Source organism: Myotis nattereri (genome assembly GCF_964212035.1).
Source record: "Myotis nattereri genome assembly, chromosome: 13".
NCBI lineage: Eukaryota > Metazoa > Chordata > Mammalia > Chiroptera > Vespertilionidae > Myotis > Myotis nattereri.
In genome coordinates this window covers 25,892,645-25,911,353 of record NC_138088.1, presented here as the reverse complement: position 1 = coordinate 25,911,353, position 18,709 = coordinate 25,892,645, and the positions used below count along the sequence as shown (strand labels likewise).

Below are 18,709 nucleotides of genomic sequence, written 5' to 3'. Positions count from 1 at the left end.
TCGTCCCCCCCCTTCTCCCTGTAACCCCTCTAATATTAGACTTATGTGTTTATTGTCATTTGGACTCTATTCACACACCTGAGTATTGCTCTCCTCAGCAATGATCTGTGATTGTGTAACTACATGGTGTTATAGAGAAGGGCATGGCCTGAAGTTTCACACATTACTACTACTCATATCCTAGTGATTTGAACTTGGTCACGTGGCTGCAAGGAAATGGTGCCTTTATTCTGTACCCAGCAATTTAGCAGTTTATTATCAAGAAGAAAGAAAGAATAGATATTAGGGAAAAGTTAGCCACAGTTGGGGAGTGTTAAATTCCCCTGTGTCAACTAAGATGTTTTCTTACACATAAGCCAAATGAGCTGTGCAATTCCATTGAGCTTGAGCTGACTCTGAGACATCCAAATTGGCAACAGGGGACTGGAGTCTAAAGGAATTTTGGGAACTAAACTGTAGAATGTAGCCATGGGCTAACAGGTGAAGATTGGAATTCCCAGGGAAAATGATTTCTTCAAGGAATGTTTTGCAGAGAAAGAAGACCTGGACCCAGACTGCATCTAAGTATATATGTTTCCTACATTTTTCCAGTAGGGAAAGTGAATAAGGAGGAAGGGATATTGAACAAAGCAAAGAAATACAACTGTAGTAGGTGTTGGGTAGGTGTTCTTCTCCAAGGATCCCTTGAATATCTGCACATCTTGTGAGAAGATCCACTGACTGCCTTTGCTCTGGACTGTTTTTGAAGGATGTTTATTTGTTTAGTGAACAAACATCCTGAAAGACAGAGCAAGTGTCTTCCTCTGGAACAAAGGGCAGGCATGCTTACTGACGAATGTTAAAGATTTGGGTTCCCTACATTCAGGGTCCTTCTTCTATAATGCCCCCTACTGTATACACAGGTATTATCTAGCCCTCTTTCCATCTCCTTTTGGGAAGTGGGTGTTAAGGAGCCAACACAAAAGCTGATACTTTGACTACAGCTATTTGCTGTAAACCATCCTTTGTCAATGACGAAGAGTCCTGTGTCCTTTGCCACTGTCCATGAAAACGTGGCAACTGGGTAAGTTTGAAAGTAGAGTAAAATCTCAGACTCTTCACAGTTCTTAATAAGAGGAAGAGTTTCATTTCAGGGTAGAGCTGTTCATTACCAAATGCTACTAAGAGGGCAAGGAAAATGAATAAGAAATGGCCTTGGGCCCTAGGTGGTCAGGGCGCATGTGGGAGGTAACCAATGGATGTGCCTCATATGGATGTTTCTCTCTCTGTATCTCCCCCTCCCTTCCATTCTAATGGAAAAATATCCTCAGGTGAGGATTAACAAAAACAAAACAAACAAACAACAACAACAAAAACAATAAAAGAAAAGAAAAGGCCTTGGTTTAATGATACAGTACAGTGGTTCTCAAAGTTTTTGGACTCAAGATCCTTCACACTAAAATTATTGAGAAGCTTGTGGGTTACTCTATTGATATTTAATATGTTAGAATTAAAATGAGAAATAAGTTAAAATACTTACTAATTCATTTAAAAATAATATAACATCCATATGCAAAAAAAAAAAAAAAAAAAAGGAATGTCAAGCTGACCCTCACACTTTACACCAAATTAAGTCAAAATGGATTATACTTTGAAATGTGGAACTATGAAACTTTTGGAAGAAAACATAGGAGAAATTCTTCATGACCTGATATTAGGCAAAGAGCTCATAGACATAACAGCAAAATCACAATCCATAGAAGAAAAAACTGACCAATGGACTTGATCAAATTTAAAACTTTTTCTTTGTGAAAGACACTAAAAAGAATGAAAACACAAGTCTACAAATTGGAACAAGGTATTTTCAAACCACATATCTGATGAAAGACTTGTATCCAGAAAGTACAAGAACTCTCAAAACTCAATGGTAAGGAAACAAACAACCTAATTTTAAAAATGGGCAAAAACTTAAACACACACTTAACCAAAAAGGGTATACATATGGTAAATTAGCACCTGAAAGGATGTTCAGCTTCACTAGTCATTAGGGAAATGAAAATTTAAAACATGCTGAGAAACTACTAAATACATATGAGAATGGCAATAATAAATTAATTAACAGCGATACACTAAGTGTTAGTGAAGATGAGAAACAACTGGAACTCTCATAAATTGCAGGTGGGAATGCGAAATGGTACAGCTACTCTGGAAAGCAGTTGGGCAGTTTTTACATAATTAAGTATTCACTTACCATATGACTCAGCGATCCCTCTCCTAGGTATTTACTGTGGAGAATGGAAAACGTATACTCACAGAAAATCCTGTACGTGAATGTTTATAGCAGCTCTGTTTGTAATCTCCCAAACTGGAAACAACTCAGTGATCTTCAATGGATGAATGTGTAAACCAACTTTGCGACACATCCATACTGTGGTATACTACTCAGCAATAAAAAGGAACAAGCTATTGACACGTGTAGCAACATGAATTGATCTCAAAGGTTGTTATGCTGAGTGAAAGAAGCAGTTTCAAAAGATTTCATACTGTAGGATTCAATTTATATGACATTTTGGAAAAGAGAAAACTATAGCAAGAACAGATCAGTGCTTGCCATGTGTTAAAGCACATAGAACTGCACACCATAAAAGAGATATTTAATCAAAGAACATAGATGCATATATACCCATGGACACAGACAATAGTGTGGGGAAGGGCTGGGATAGGGCATGGGCTGGGTGGAGGCGGGCAAAAGGAGAGAAAATGGGGGACATCTGTAATACTGTCAACAATAAATTTTTTAAAAGAGATATTTTACTGCAAGTTAATTTTAAAAATAAAACTAAAATGGTAAAATAAACCCTTTATGTAAATGTAAAACATTTTTATGAAATTTAACCACATTTTTGGAAATAAAAAAATTAGTAAAAACAGTGGTATTGTTTTACATTTTTGTCAATCTCTCTATTATCTAGAATAGAGACAGCTGGATTCTCATCTCTTGTGGGTTATCTCTATTGATAGTTTATATGTTAGATCATTTTCTGGGTTGCCATAACATATGTCATGTAGTCTCTGGAAAACCCCAACTTGAAAGACGAAGAAAGAAAAAAGCAAATAATGTCTGAGTATTATTATGATCATTGTTTCGACTCCATGGACCACCTGAAATCGTCTCAGGGATTCCCCACGGTCCTGGACCACACTTTGGAACCACGGACCTAATACATCTCAGTCATTTTCATAGCATCTTGGCTTTTTTTTTTTTTTTTTTTTTTTTGCCATACCCACATGTCCCCATGTTAACTTAATGGTTTGGTTCAGATTGGTCAATGTTTAAAAACATATCTATTTCAAGAGGAAACTTTCTATAGCTCCTGTAAATGAGAAACCAGTTTCATTTTCCTGTAAATGGAAAGTAGCCACACAAAAAATAAGCAATGTGTAACTTACATTTAAAAAGATAAATTTACCCATGAACCATCCAAACTCATTTCTGCATGGCACGCTTTGGAAAATGGAACGCAAAGGAGTGATGGTAACGACAGCTGACATACAACTTCATTTACGTTAGCCCATTTAATCCTCAGAATTATCATGAGAGGTGGATTATTATTATCCTTTTATAAACAGTTGAAATATATGTGTGTGTATATATATATATATATATATATATATATATATATATATATATGAAGTTGTCCTGTGTTCCATAGTGAGTAAATTGCAGAGTTGGGATTTGAACCCAGGCAGATAGGAAACCGGGATTCTTGTCCAAGTTCTAGCAGAACTTGCCACTAGGACATGTCCCTGAACCTTATTGTCCTCATTAATAAAATGAGGGAAGTGGACTAAATTCGAGTATGCAAGTTCCAACACTGGGTGCCTGCCCAAGGGATGAGGCAGGTAAGGGAAATGTGGACGGAACTCGTAAGGCAATACAGAGTTGTGGGGACAGTGGTTATGAGAGATCTCGAATCTTGTCTAAAGGAAGGCAACTGCTACTCACATTCAGTGGTGTTTTGTTGGTGATGGTAGGCTTTTGTTTTTGTTGTTTTTGACAGATATACTTTCATTTCATTTTGTTTTACAAGAGAAGCTGGAAGTCTGGATGCTTTTGTATAATTTATCAGTGTTTAGAACCCTTGGAGAGGCCAGCCGTACACATGGGCTGGCTGATTTATGACCTCTTGACTAGCTGATCTCCCCTGACTTAAAGGATTCCATGATTGAATAAGCTCTTTTTACACAGTGGTGGAAACAAAATCCAAATTACAGAAATAGGCAGTTTAAAACATTAATGAAAGGGAGTATGGATTTAGAAAGTGTCTCAACACAGCCTACATAAATATTGATTAGGAGCCAGGTTAATTGAAAAGCCAAGGTACACTAATAGAAGAACAAAGTATTTCTTTGTGTTCCTTTTGTGTTGTATTAGAGTAAATCAGCAATATTTATCCAATGCTAATTCTCAGTTTGCAGACAGCTAATGGAATTATGAGACGAGCTTATTGAAATTCTTTTCTTAGACATAGAGACTTGCCCAAGAATGGTGAGTATTAGGAACTTTAGTCAGCACTTGTTCAGAATAGTAAATTCGAGCATGTGATCTATGCCATTGTGTGTACAAAGTAATGTTTCCTGAGGCATTTTCTATATATATATTGGCTGTTTTGTTTTTTGGGTTGGTTTGTTGTTTCCCCTCCTCTGCTTATCAGATTTCCTTCTAAATCCTGGCATTTGACAATGTTGCAGGGCCAGTTTCTCAGTGAATCCAGTAAAACATACTGGTGGTTTCACAATTAAGCCAAATTTGGGTTTATGGCTTCTGCAGGTTTATGTGAATTCCTGCGTTTGTTTTTGTGTATTGTGTATATACTCAGAAGGTCCTTTTCAGAGAGAAAAGGAGGGTGGGCAGAATCTCTGGTCTGAATCTGGAAAGATGGGTTTATTCATCAATGACATCATTAGGACTGTATTTTCTCTTGGTTAATAAACTATTTGTTTGGCGGGTATTGGAAGCCAGCCAGAGCTAGTCATGCCATTTCTTGGAAATGATCTGAAGCAACTGGTAATTGAAATGATAATCATTTGATCAGAGTGAGAGCTATTTGAAAATAACACTCATCTCCAAACTTGTCTCTTCTAGGGAACCATATTTGGTAAAATTGTTGTCAAATTCCATCTTGGCTAATGTTGAGACTTATATAGCATGATAATTATTTTCCAGTCTATTCTAAATGAGATTTCTGGTGTGCCCTGTCCAGAAGCTGTTCCCATATGTTTTGAAACAATAACCCAGGCTGAATTTTCAGTCTGACATTTAATAATAACCATGTAATAGCTATAAAATGCGTGACAACTACAGATCTTTTATTGCAAGAGGATAGTGTAGTGAATCAGAGTGAAATCATCCGTTGAAGTGGTACTTTGTAATATGCCCCATTGTTTACGTAAAGCATTGAAATATTTTTTCTTGAGTAGAGGGTCAAAATAGTTTCCACTTTGTCTCCCATTTAGTGGAAGTTCCTAGTTAATCGTGATAAGAGAAAAGATTCCATTACAAAAGTTTTACTTTTCATTTTTGATAGAGTATTTGTTATTTTGCTACTGCCTAACAAACTTTCTTCTCAGAAGCAGCTCAGCTTGAAACTGGAGGAGCAAAAGTGTAATTTTAGATCCCACCTTAAAATATTTTTAAAAACTAAACCCAGGGTTTTTGTTTTTTTTATTGTGTGAGACTTATCTTAATAAACCCTTTTTTGTTTGCTTTGGAGTAGCGTGTGCAATGCTGTGGTGTGTGTGTGTGTGTGTGTGTGTGTGTGTGTGTGAAGGAGGAAAGCGTCATGTTTAACAGCAAAATTAGTCAAAATCACTTGTGAATTCCTTTTGTTTAATAGCTTAGAGACATCTTCCTGTTGTTGTTTGTCAAAAATATTTCTCAGATTTTGTAAGCTTGGGGGTTTTCACAGCTAAGCTTTTTTTCAGAAATGTGAGCTAAAAGAAATGAAAGAAGTCAGTTCAAGTTGAAATGTCAAAGGTTTCAAATAATTTAACTTAAAACCCAGTGAGATGATCTTAAGCCTTTTCCAAAGAATCTTTGAGTAAGAGAGGCCCTCCTCTGCTCCATGTATGGACATCTATTAAATATCTCGCTGGATTAATTCTGAGTCAGAAAAGTTGGTTGTTTCCTGGAAGCAATTAGAGATGCTTAAAATTCAAATTTATGATCCATAGGAGAAACTTAAGTTTCAACTACTTTTCTTAGATTCAAAGGCTTTCTCCTCACTCGCCCTCTCGCCTCTTACCCCATATGTATTAAAAGAAAAAAAATGAGTACATTTCTCAACTTACAAAGTTTTTAAGAAACATGAGTATGTGTAAGTTTCTTTCAGTGGGAAGCACATAACATTTATGAAGTATTTCTTTTGGGATTACATCACAGTTTTATTTAATTTTTAGGACAAAAGTTAAATTCAATATTTGTGTATAAGCCAAGGGAAAATGTACCATAAACATAGGAATTTTAGGGTGAGTCAGAGTTCCAAGAATCCCAGATTTACTTAGACTATTTATATAGAGACAGGCTAACCATTAGTCATCTAGTTCTCACTTTTTTACTTTTGCAATTAATTGCACTTAAAAATTAGCTTTCACCCAAGTGGTTAGATAGGCAGCGTGAGTTTTGGCAACTAGCATTAAAAAATGGCTGTTAGAATTACTGCCCAAGTTTTGTACTTTCTAATCATATAACAAATATATCTTATAAATTATTCCTCAACTAGACAACCAGCAGTGAAAAACCTCTGAAATGAAGTGAGTTATTGAAGATTCTCTGTCACCAAAAAGCACATGGTCAGCTGGCGTAAGGTTAAGCTGCTCAAATAGTTTTTCAGATGGGCTTTGTTGAAAATTTATCATTTACCCCAGAACCACAAATAATGGTTTTTGTTCTTCCCCCAACCACCTATTGTAGGATGAAGTCATTGCTGTTTCTGAAAAAGTGATTGTGAAGCTTGAAGACCTGGTCAAGTGGGTACATTCTGATTTCTCCAAGTGGAGATGTGGCCTCCGCGCTGGGTCCCTGAAAGCAGAGACCTTGGGAAGGAACGGACAGAAGGAAGCTCTGCTGAAGTACAGGCAGTCAACCCTCAACAGTGGACTCAACTTCAAAGACGTTCTCAAGGAAAAGGCTGACCTTGGTAAATACACTTCGTACTTCTAAATCCAATGTGTGGGCGTATACAGTAACCTTCTTTTTTGGTCGTAGATTTTCCTGGAAACCCTGATATATATTTGCTGACATATACACATATAAATACTGTATAAATATAATATATAGATCTCCTGATTATATATTTATTTATATATTTAATTTCTGATTATATATATAATTTCTTTAACTTTGAAGGGGCCTGAGAATATAGATGGACAACTACTAGCGCATTATCTCTTAGATCACAGGACCTTCTATGTGTGAACCCCTGAGCCAGGAACTGGCTGCTATAACACATGGCCTTAAGCAGCTTCCAGTTGGGGTCAAGGTATAAGACTTACTTAGCCACCTAAAACTGAATTAGTGAAGCGTTTGGATTTTTGCTCTAGTAGAGAGCATGACATCAATGAACGCCATGTTGGAATTTCATGTTTTACATTGGATGGAAAGCAAAATGAGGATGAGATGAGTTGCCTAATGTGGAGCAGGAGAGCAAGGTCAAAGCAGGGCTGATCAACACAGGTTTTCCTGAGCTTTTTAGCGTTTAGCCATCACCCTCACCTACATTTTTTTTTTTCTTTCCTTCCTTTCTCTCTTCCTCTGTGAGTTCAAAGGAGAAGTGGGATTCGGAGTAGTTATTGTAATTAGTGTTTGAACCCTGACTGTGCTGCCTACTTAGCTGTGTGGCCTTGGGCAAATAATTTACCTCTAAGCCTCAGTTTCTCCATCTGAAAAATATTAGAACTTTATAGGGTCACTCTGAGGTGTAAGATACAAAGGGTCAAGCACAGAGATTGGTGTAGGAGGAGCTCCACAATGAATTCTGTTGCGTTTTTTTTTGTTGTTTTTTTTTTTTAACACTTTTCTCCTCTACTGACTTTTTTGTACCCCTGGTGGGTTTTATTTTTTCTTTTGTTTTTATCTCCCTGTGGCATTCACTGACTTACTCTTCTAGCATTGCTCAAGACCCAAGTTGACCTCTGATTTAGAGTAGTTATTTCCTCTTTAGGCAAAGAGGAACTTTACTTTTAACATCTTAAGGCATCTTTTTCTTTCATTCTAACACAATGCTGATTTTCATAGCCCTATTTTATGCCTCAATATGACAACTTCCTGTTTTTTTTAACCTAGTATTTAACTATTTCAACAAACATAGACTATCTTAATTGGCGTAAAGAGACTGAATAAAACCAGTGACTATCTTTCATGTGATTCTGGTTTGTGATGAGCTATACTGTGCTTTGGGAATAGCATTAATATTTTCTTGCAATTTGAGTTTAATGATCAACAGTTTCCTGGCACCTTTTGGTAGATGTCAGACAGTAATATTTTGGACATGGCAGCCTGATTGTCATGTGCACAGTTAGAGAAAATTATTAATCTAATGGTTTTCCTTTTAAAGTCCAAAGAACTATTTTTTAAAGAAATCTTCCCCTATGGTATATACAGTTACACCCCTCAATTCTGTGAACACACAGACAAGTCTTCTGACATGTGACAGTGCTGAATAATACATCTGTTTTGTTACTTTACTAATGTTTGATCTAAGTATTGCTATTGTCTTGTTTTCCTTACCATTGAAAGCTTTCTTTTGTTTGAAATTTTTTTTCTTTAGTTAAGGAATATACTGTTACTAATAAAAAACTAAACAGGAAACCCACAGGGGACAAAAGGATGTGTAGATGGTTAAGCTTGATGTCACACATATAAACAAGAGTATTTATAGCAAGGTTATTTTGTGTTTTATTTTATTTTAGAGGATGAGCTTTATTTTTTAAATATATTTTTTACTGTTGATAGTATTACAGATATCTCCCATTATTTTTTGAGGATGATCTTTATTTTTTATTATTGTTTTAAAAATATATTTTTATTGTTTTGTGTTTTAGCATTGATCATTTATTAATGAACATGGAAAGAAAACAAATCTCTTAATTCCATCAAGAGATTTACAGGTTTTAATATTTTGAATTCTAAAAAAATGTCCATATTCTACACTTTGAACAATTGATTTCAGAAATAATTGGTTTCAAGTGAATATTCAAAGTACTTAGTGGTTTTTAAATCTAGTTGTTCATTAGACACACCAGGGGAATTTTAAAAATAAGACTGATTGCTGAGTCTGCTTCCCCAGATTCTTCTTTCGGTAGAACTGAGGCAAGGCTATGGAGTATTTGCTGATAAAGGGCATTTTAGGGAATTCTAATTTTCTTTCTTTTTTGCCAGAGTGGGGTGTCTTATTTGGGAAACAATTCTACTATTAGTGCTGAGGAAGAGAAAATAATCAACAGGAGATTTGAGTGGAGGCTCTTCTCTGCTGAGCAAGAAACATCATGTACTTTTTCTTTATTTAATGTAAAATACCCCTTTAAGGATAGAATTTGGGCCTTGAAATTCTACTCAGTTGGTATGAACTGTGGGGAATTTGAGACAAATAGCTTTTGTAATTGGAATGCACACTGTGTTGTAATAATGTGGAAAGAGAAACAAAAACTTTCCTTAATGTAATGAGTTTCCATTATCTGCTTGATCTAAGGTTTACAAGTCTACATTGTTAGGATTTATATTGGGGAGACAGGGGGTGTCATTTGCTGTACGCATTCCTGTCCCAGCAACTTTCTCTCCAACCTCTTCCTCTCTCTGTCTGCAACATCAAAATATTTGTTGTCTGTACTTTTCTTTCTACACAGTGGTTTTCTTATCTCCCTTCTCTTGGCCACACTAAAACCACTTCCAATACCACATTGTTAATGGAAGTTCACACACTTATTGGGTTTTTCCTTCTGTAGAACCCTTCCAACTCCTCATTGTTTTTACCAAAGAAAGAAGATGAACTCTGAGATTACTTAAGACCCCCCTCTTTTTTTTTTTCTGGTGGAAGTAAGCAAAGAATGGAAAGATCTCCCCTTTCTATGGATAAAGTAAAACTGCATTATGTTATTTTTCAGCTGAGTTATTTCATCATGTTAAAACATCAATAAAAACAAAATAATTAGGTTGACTCTTAAAGCAGGGATTTTACCATATAAAAGCTAATTAAAGAACTCTTCCTGCTTGGTGTTTAGGTAGAATAAATTCCCTTTAATCTCAGTTTGTGTCACTTCCTGTCTCTCTCTGAATAGTAAAAAAACACACGCACACAAGAATGTTCTCATAAATGTGTGTCTGCCAACAAATTAATGCTCCACAAAGAGAAACTCTGCCCCAAATGGCAGCTTCCAATAACTGCTCTGATTCAAATCACAACTCTTTCATTTTTTTTTTTATCCCCTTCCCTTTCAAGGACAATATTTGCAGATGTCATATTTGCTTTTTAAAACTCTCTGGAGTTTTCATGTAAGATTCTAAATGACTGGTGACTAAAACTACAGATCTAGATAGTGGGAAAACTAATCGTCTCACCCTTCGGGGATGTGCTAAAATACACCGTCCCCTTCCTCCTCTTTGTCCTTTTCAGAGAAAGAAAGTTCAATATGAAACCAATTCAAACTGTGACTTTACTCAATGAGATGTTTTACCTTCTTTCAGACGTTTCATACTGAAGTTTATAGAAAAAAAAACAAACACAAAAAACAGCCCTCTGTTAAAATAGAAGGGTTAAGGAATGTATTATTCATAAGCATAACGAACACAGGAACCTGTTTTTCCAGAAGAATCGGGTTGATTAAATCATTCACTACACAAGCCTCTCGTTATTTATTTTTGTCTTTAGAATTACAGTGCTTAGCTTTTGTAATAAAGTGGACTTGATACCCATATTTGGAATGGCAGTTGGAACTAACCAAATGAATTATTTCATTTTATAAAGTTTTTAGCATTTAAGGAATATAAACACTATCAGTTAAATGTAGCACACTTGTTTTTTTTTCTTTTATTCCTTGGGCAATAGTTTGTAAAAAAAAAAAAAATCAAATTATTTTATATAACACTGCTTCTTACAGAGTTCCTTTAAGTGAAGTATGAAAGCTGCAGTGTAAGCTTTATTGGCCTATAAATATGTCATTATAGTTGGACTACATTTATATGCTTTGGATTGTTGTTTAAGCCAAGAAAATATGTCTCTACAGGTTGACTTTTTATTGAAACCCTTTGAGGCATACAACAGAATGTATTTTAGGCCAAGGTTATTAAAACAACATTTTCATTTTTTTGCAGCAGACTCATTGTCAATTAGACTGCCACAAACTGTCTGTGGATGGGCAGTTATGAATGGCTTCATCTCCAAATGTGTCTTTAGAAAAAGAAAGAAAAGATAGAGGAGTCTAAGCTGAAATTGAGAAAAGAGACCAAAAGGTGTGGGTGTGGGTATAGCTGAAGTTAATGATCGGAGTTCCCTCGATTCAATTTCTGTTTCTAAAGTCCCATCAAATTGAGAAACAGTGGCTTCCCCTATCCCTCCTGTTGCTGAGACTTTTACTGGACTTTGGGGAATGGGCAACATGGTAATGTTGGAAGAGCAATGGATGGGATGTCAGGACAATCTTGGCTCTACCTGTAGATCTGTCACTCACGGGAGAAGTCATTGAATGTTTACATGTTCAGGTTCCTTGTGTGTAAAATGGAGAATAGTGTGTACCTGGCTTTGTTTTATTAACTTTTTGAGATCAACTGAGAAAAAATTAGTATATACGAGAGCATTTAATACTGAAGTCTAAGATGATATTATCATCATATTATTATTACATAGTACAGTGTTAGCTTATCGGTCCATTTTGAATTTCCCTAGTGATTTAGAGCAGGGTTTACTCTCATTATTATATGCCTCAATAGAAGGCTGTTATTAAAATTCTTCAGATCCTTACTTTTAGTTACATATCTATAATAATAAAAGCGTAATATGCTAAGTGGACCGAACGTCCTTCCGGATGAAGCTGGGGCTGCAAGGGAAACCTGGGTACCAGGTGTTGGAGGGAAGCTTGGGTCCCGGGTGCCAGAGGGAAGCCAGTGCCGGCAGCTGGGGGAAGGAAGGCCTACTCATGCATGAATTTCATGCATCGGACCTCTAGTATTTTATAATATAGAATATATAAAATATATACAAATGTGCTTTATATATTTCTTTACATATAGATATACATGGTGTCCCAAAAAATGTGTACACACTGTAACAACTGATAGCTCAATTTTGAAAATAAAATGTATTTTTATAAACATTGCCTTTATAATTATTCAAAGTGTGTGTGTACATTTTTGGGGACATCCTGTATATTTACATCTTAATTAAATAAGTTTTCTCTTCTAGAAAATTCTGTCAAAATAAGGGGATCATAAGTGGCCAGTAGTATAAGTTACTTCTCAGGTGCTCATAGTTAGAAATTAACTATAATCTTTGCTTAGAAATTCTGGAGGCCTTGTATTCAAGTGGCTATTTAAGATTACTTTTGAGTTTGATATATCAACTTGCTTCCTGGGATATGGCTATGGGAAGGATTCTCACTCTGTGTTGAAGACAACAGTATACATATGAAGCAGGCAGTTTGTCATAATAAGGATTTTCACCTAAGACAGCTAGTGAACTTGTTAGGCTTCTTACTGGGACAATTCTTTCTTTCTTTCCTTCCTTCCTAGATGTAAATTTTGTATGTGTATTAAACAGTCTTGCGAGGGTATCCTTTGCTAATACTTTAACTTCCATTGCTGGGCTAGCTATATTCTTTTCCTTAAGATAGAAACTAGGGAGGTTTCTTCAAAGACAAAATTGTTGAATTCTTCTATTCATGACTTTTATGAGGAATCCCGACAGGAAGGGCCTCTTTCCTGAAACAGACTTGGCCTTTATGGTATCCTCGAGTTCAAAGTAGAAATCAATTACATATGGGGCTTACCAGAAATTTGTAAAGATACTTTCCAAAGGATTTTCTCACAAGGTTCTCTGACAGTATTGTTGTGTGAACCAGGCATGCTTTAAGGAATCTAATCATAGCATAGTTAACACCGGAGAAGCATGCTGTTCAAGGGCCAGCATGGCCCTTGCTTCAAGTGGTTGCTTCAGGCCATTGTGGAGTGATGGCCCAGAGGACCTCTGACAGGAGCAAGCTCACACTTCCAGCGTCTGCATCCAAGACATTCAAAGCTTGGAACAACTTCGTGACAGGCTGTTTTTCAAGAACCTGGGAACACATAAGGGAGGTTATACCATTTCATTTCAAAGTCAAAATTTAGCTTGGACATCTAATCAAAGCGTTGAACATTGTCCTGCAATAATGGTCGAATGATTGTGTAAAAAAAATGTCTTTAAAAAATAACAACCACGTCTGTTGTCTGCACTGAGCCATCTTGGCTATCGCCGCTGGAAGGAAAGTCTTGGTAAAATCTAACAGTGTGTGAGCCATTTAACAGCTGGACATCAATACTGCTGTCTAGTTATTTACACGGCCATCACTCATGAAGGCCTCATTCTAAGTTGAGGCCCTTTCATTTGGAATTTCTATTGACTTCTGGGTCTTCTAGTGTTTTCTAGAGTGAGGAATGTTTTTTTTTAGAACTCTAGATTGATTCGTTCTTTCGATGATGGATAGTCAACTGAAAAGAAGTTTGTAGCATTTAAGAATTTCTTCTTACTTTTAGAATTGGAGATGTCAGGGCAGAAGTGGAAAAAAGTGCCCTCGCTGGTTTGGCTTAGTGAATAGAATGTTGGCCTGCGGACTGAAGGGTCCCAGGTTCGATTTTGGTCAAGGGCTCAATCCCTAGTAGGGGCGTGCAGGAGGCAGCTGATCAATGATTCTCATCATTGACATTTCTATCTCTCTCTCCTTCCTCTCTGAAGTCAATACAAATATATATTTTTTTAAAAAAGAACTGAAATTGGAATTTTCAGTGCTATTTTGATTATCCAGGTTGCCAGTATTTATCTCTTGAATGCAATGTGTGAACAAGAGAAAAAACTCGTACTTTTTAAAAAATTTAAATATATTTTTATTGATTTCATAGAGGAAGGGAAAGGGAAAGAGAGACTAAAACATCAATGATGAGGGAGAATCATTGATTGGTTGCCTCCTGCATGGCCCCTACTGGGGATCGAGCCCGCAACCCAGGCATGTGCCTTTGACCGGAATCGACCCTGAGACCCTTCAGTCCACAGGCCGATGCTCTATCCACTGAGCCAAACCAGCTAGGGCAAAACTCGTGCTTTTTTTGGAGCTTTTCATAGAATTGTCAGGCTGGACATTGGTAAAGTTGATGTTCCGTCCCCCTCATCCCCCTCCACTTTCCTTGTTATTTGACTAATTTTTAAATCCTTCCCCAGAATGTGGTTTCAGAATTCTTTACTACCCTGGTTATCCATCGCTGGACACACTTTGCCTGTTCTTTTAAACCAGTTTACCCATTTACATTGTATAAGCTCATCTTTGCTCAGAACCCTAGAGCTGGCTTCCAGTGAAGAGGCCATCCACCAGGCTTGGCAGCCTCCAGGTAAGACATGGCAAAACTCCTTCCAGCTTTTTGGGCTTTTTCTCCTCCTCAAAGAAAAAGGTTATTGAGCCACTACACCTTCTGAAGTTTAGTTACCTGTTTGTGTGTATGTGTTTTGTTTGTGTGGGGTTTTTTTAAAATAAACTTTTATTGATTTCAAAGAGGAAGGGAGAGGGAGAAAGAGAGAGAGAGAGAGATGCATCAATGATGAGAGAGAATCATTGATCGGCTGCCTCCTGCATGCCCCCACTGGGGATGGAGCCCATAACCTGGACATGTGCCCTTGACTGGAATCAAACCTGGGACCCTTCAGTCTGCAGGCAGATGCTCTATCCACTGAGCCAAACTGGCTAGGGCTGTTTGTGTGTGTGTTTTGAACAGTAGTGTTAAATGTAGACTATTAATTAATGAATATCATTGTCAACTAATATGGCAGGAGCCACTGTGGCTCAATATCAGCGACATGCCTTTTGAGCTTCTGTAATTCCTGTAGTTGTAGGGTTTTCCCAAATTGGTTTTTGCAGCAATAAATGTCCACAGTAGAATACCAACCTGGTGTCCAGCTTGTTTAAACTGCTCTGACCAAATATGATAAAAACCAGCAAGTCTTCTCTAAATTATTAAATGTGTTGGTTTAATTTATTATCCTCATCCTAGAAATGAAGCTGTTTTTGCTTTTTTTAAATGTTTTTTTGCTGGTGTTTTGTCTTGGTCATATGTCCATACCTGTGATAAAAAAAAAGACCATGATGGAGAAGGCAACCAACCCATATTTCTGTGTTAGCTTCATTATTGAGAAATGTTTACTTCACAATGAACTATCTGTGGTGATCACCATCTGATCAGAAGATAACCAAAAATGGCAAAAAGTCAACTGTAGTCTGAGTCTTACGCTATGTGTGATATAACCTTAGTTTCTGGTTACATGCCTGAGGTCTCCTGGAAAAAGTCTTTTAAGCAACCTTGGATTCTTACAAGGTCATAATAAATTACTGGTATCATAGACAGACTGGCAAAACTTGGAGCAATAATTCCATTTGCATTTGGTCTACTGTGAGGAGCAAACCCAGTCAGGCCACAATGGTCCATTAAATATCTCTTGAAAACTACAACATTGACTGTGCCTCAAATTGCTTTAAAATGAGGTTTGACTGAACAGTTCCCCTTCCAGTTGGAGGTGCATAATGCTTTTTTCCCTTTTATTGCAATTCCAAAATGTTTTTGTTTGCTTTCCACTTCTCATCTCTTTAGCAACTGCCTGATTACCGACAGTAGGCAGTTACAGCTGTTATCATGATAGCATTACCTTGGATCACAACGCTGAGATGTCCTACATGTGAATCGATTTGGCTTTTCCAGAGGGTTTTGTGAGCAGTTATTTGATTTGGGCATTTAGGCTTAATTCCCTTTAGTATTGACACTGATTCTTCCAAACAGCTCATTTATCTTTTAGAGTACTTTAAATGTGAGGTTTTATTGCAAAACATTAATATTCCTTAATGTCAACAATGCACTTTTCTTCTCTCCTCTAATATTATATGTTTGAAGTCTGTAGTTTGTACAGGTCACTGCAGAGGAAAGCTGAGGTTTGGACTTTTACCCCATTTTAATAAACATATTTATTTAGGACAGGCTGGAATAACTGTGAGTTTTCGAACGCTTTCAGAAGTGCTTCATGCACAGTAGGGGGCTGAGCCAATAGTGCTGCTGATTTGGGGTGTTTCTTGCTGCCTTGCCCCGTGTGTTTTCCGTTTATGGTGCTGGGATGAAGTGGTGTTGCTTCTTTTTCCCTATACTTCGAGAGCCATGCCTTGCCTTGAACTCTCTTCCTTCAGACCTCTCCACTTGCTTTCTCAATCTGCAATCATTTCTAACGCCTTCCTTTAAAGATTGACTTTCAGCCTATCGCCCCCAGCCCTCAACCTTGTCTTCACTAACGTCACGCCTCCTGGATAAAATATAGACGTCGGCAAGCATCCAGTGAACTGTTCAGTCCCGGCCTCCATTTCTTTTCTTTTCTATTAAATAACTTTCATTGTTGTTGTATGTTTTACCTTACCAATGTTATCCATGTTCGTATTACAAAATACAGGCAATACAGATGAACAAGGGGCAGGAAAGTTGTTTACTTCCCTCCCACCCAGCAGTAACGGCTGTTAGCATTTTTGTATTTCTATATGCCAATGTGTATGAATGTGTGTATAGGTAGGAATTTACATGCATGCTCTTTTCCCCCACGAAAAATGAAACCTAATGTTTGCCCCCCACCCCAATTTAAATTTATATGAATGTATGTGACAATGCCCCTATCTTGTATAATATTCTACACTGTTTTGTGCTGCCTGCATAATGTTTCATTATAGAGGTGTTTCTGTTATTGGACATTTCCGTTGCTTCTGTTTTGAAATCCTTGTAGCTCTGCACGTATCCAGGAATCGTCAGCTCAAAGTGCACACAGAATGTTAAGACAGCCTATCTCTCTACCTCATCTCCTGCCCCCTATGTACACCTTCTGCTTTAGCCTAACTAGTCTAACTGCTTTGTCTTCTTTCTCTTTAACCACATACCTGCCCCCTAGACTCTCGATGTTTTGAGTGGCTCATACCGTGAGTCATTCCTGGAATATCTTCTCCAGGATTCTTACCTGTAGAATTTCTCTCTTTTATTTAAAACTCAGTTGAAGCCCCTGAACCCCTTGTTAGCCATTTAGCTCATAGGATTTTCCCTGTGTGTGGAGCTCTTATCACACTGTGTCTCTACCACCTTATTGACACCTTCCTCTATAAGAAGCAATATAACGCGGTATCTTTTTTTTTTTATGTGTTTGTCTTATCTTCCCAGTAACAGTCTTAACTCTATTGTGTAGGCACTCAACTTCAAAGCTATACCTAATAGGTTAAGCAAACATGAGACTTTTATGATCAGCCTCAACAGAAATCTCCGGAGCTCTCTGTTCTGAGTCTATTGGGGACTCCTATGTCCTTAATGGTTGACTTGTTTCTTTGCCAGTGCGTCCTCGGACCCCTTTCTAATGGAGGGTCTGTCTCTTTGGTAGCTGGTAGGAGAATCAACATGCTCGCAGTATTTAGTTTCTGACTATGCTTGGCTTAGTTCATCGTGAGCCATCTATAGAGTTATTCTGGGAAACGCATGGAGAGAGATTTGGAACATGCTTGAGGTTAGCCCGATAGCCTGAGGATTGTTGCTGTTGGTGAGGGGCTTGCTGTGTGTGGACATTTTTCATATTAAAATTGGCACTTTTTAATGCCTCTCTTCCTCAGGGGAGACTTTTTTATATTTCAGGATTATAGCAGGGACAAAAATGTTCAGGGCAGTAAACCAATCCCAACTGGACTTGCTCTGCTTTATCTTTTTCTTTATCAGATTGTTTGTAATCTCTCTCTCTCTCTCTAGGTGACAGGTTATTAAGGAGATGGTTTTAGCAGGACATCTAATACTTGTTAGTCTAGGCATTTGCACTGTGTTAGTCCTCACCTCCCATAAAATGACTACTTGCTGATCATGGTGGAGGGTATTCTCCACCTTCCAGCCACCCATTCTACTTCTTTGGTTCACAAAGAAAGTATTCTATTAGGCTCTACAGAAACAATGCTTCATGCCTGGCCTCTTCACTCAATAAGAAATAAATCATTGTTTTCATAGCCATGCTGATAATAAGGCAGATTTCAAAGCATGATGAAACATATACTTTTCTAGCAGAGAAAAACCTATAGTTACCTGGCTAATTACCCATCACGTGATGGCTGTGTGTAAATATAGGCTTTATACATGTGCAGCTTCGGTGTGGGTTTTGTGTGTGTGTTTTTTTTAACTGAGAATGCTTATTTAGTTACCATTATTTCATATTAATGTTATCAACTAAAGATTTAGAAGAAGGAGCAAATGTAAAAGCTGCCATTTTAGGGTGGCTTCTTTTGGACCTATATTAAACCTTTGTAGCATGGACTTTACATTAAGACAGACCTGGATTCCAATCCTTGCTCCATAAGCTGTATGACTTTAAAAATTGTAAGTCTTCTTTGATGGCTTATTTGTGAAACAGAGTTAACAATACCTGTTTCACGGGACTGGGGAAGATGAGAT

General features: G+C 37.2%; 1 protein-coding gene across 4 annotated transcripts in view; it reads left to right on the top strand.

The window, feature by feature from the left end:
* Positions 1–18,709, top strand: part of ARID5B (AT-rich interaction domain 5B) — a 175,338-nt gene that overhangs the window by 23,664 nt on the left and 132,965 nt on the right. For all 4 annotated transcript variants that reach the window (XM_081104887.1, XM_081104889.1, XM_081104888.1 and 1 more), the window contains one exon: positions 6,953–7,178. In XM_081104887.1, coding sequence (XP_080961013.1) covers positions 6,953–7,178 — 226 coding nt within the window. The remainder of the gene's footprint in view (positions 1–6,952; positions 7,179–18,709) is intronic.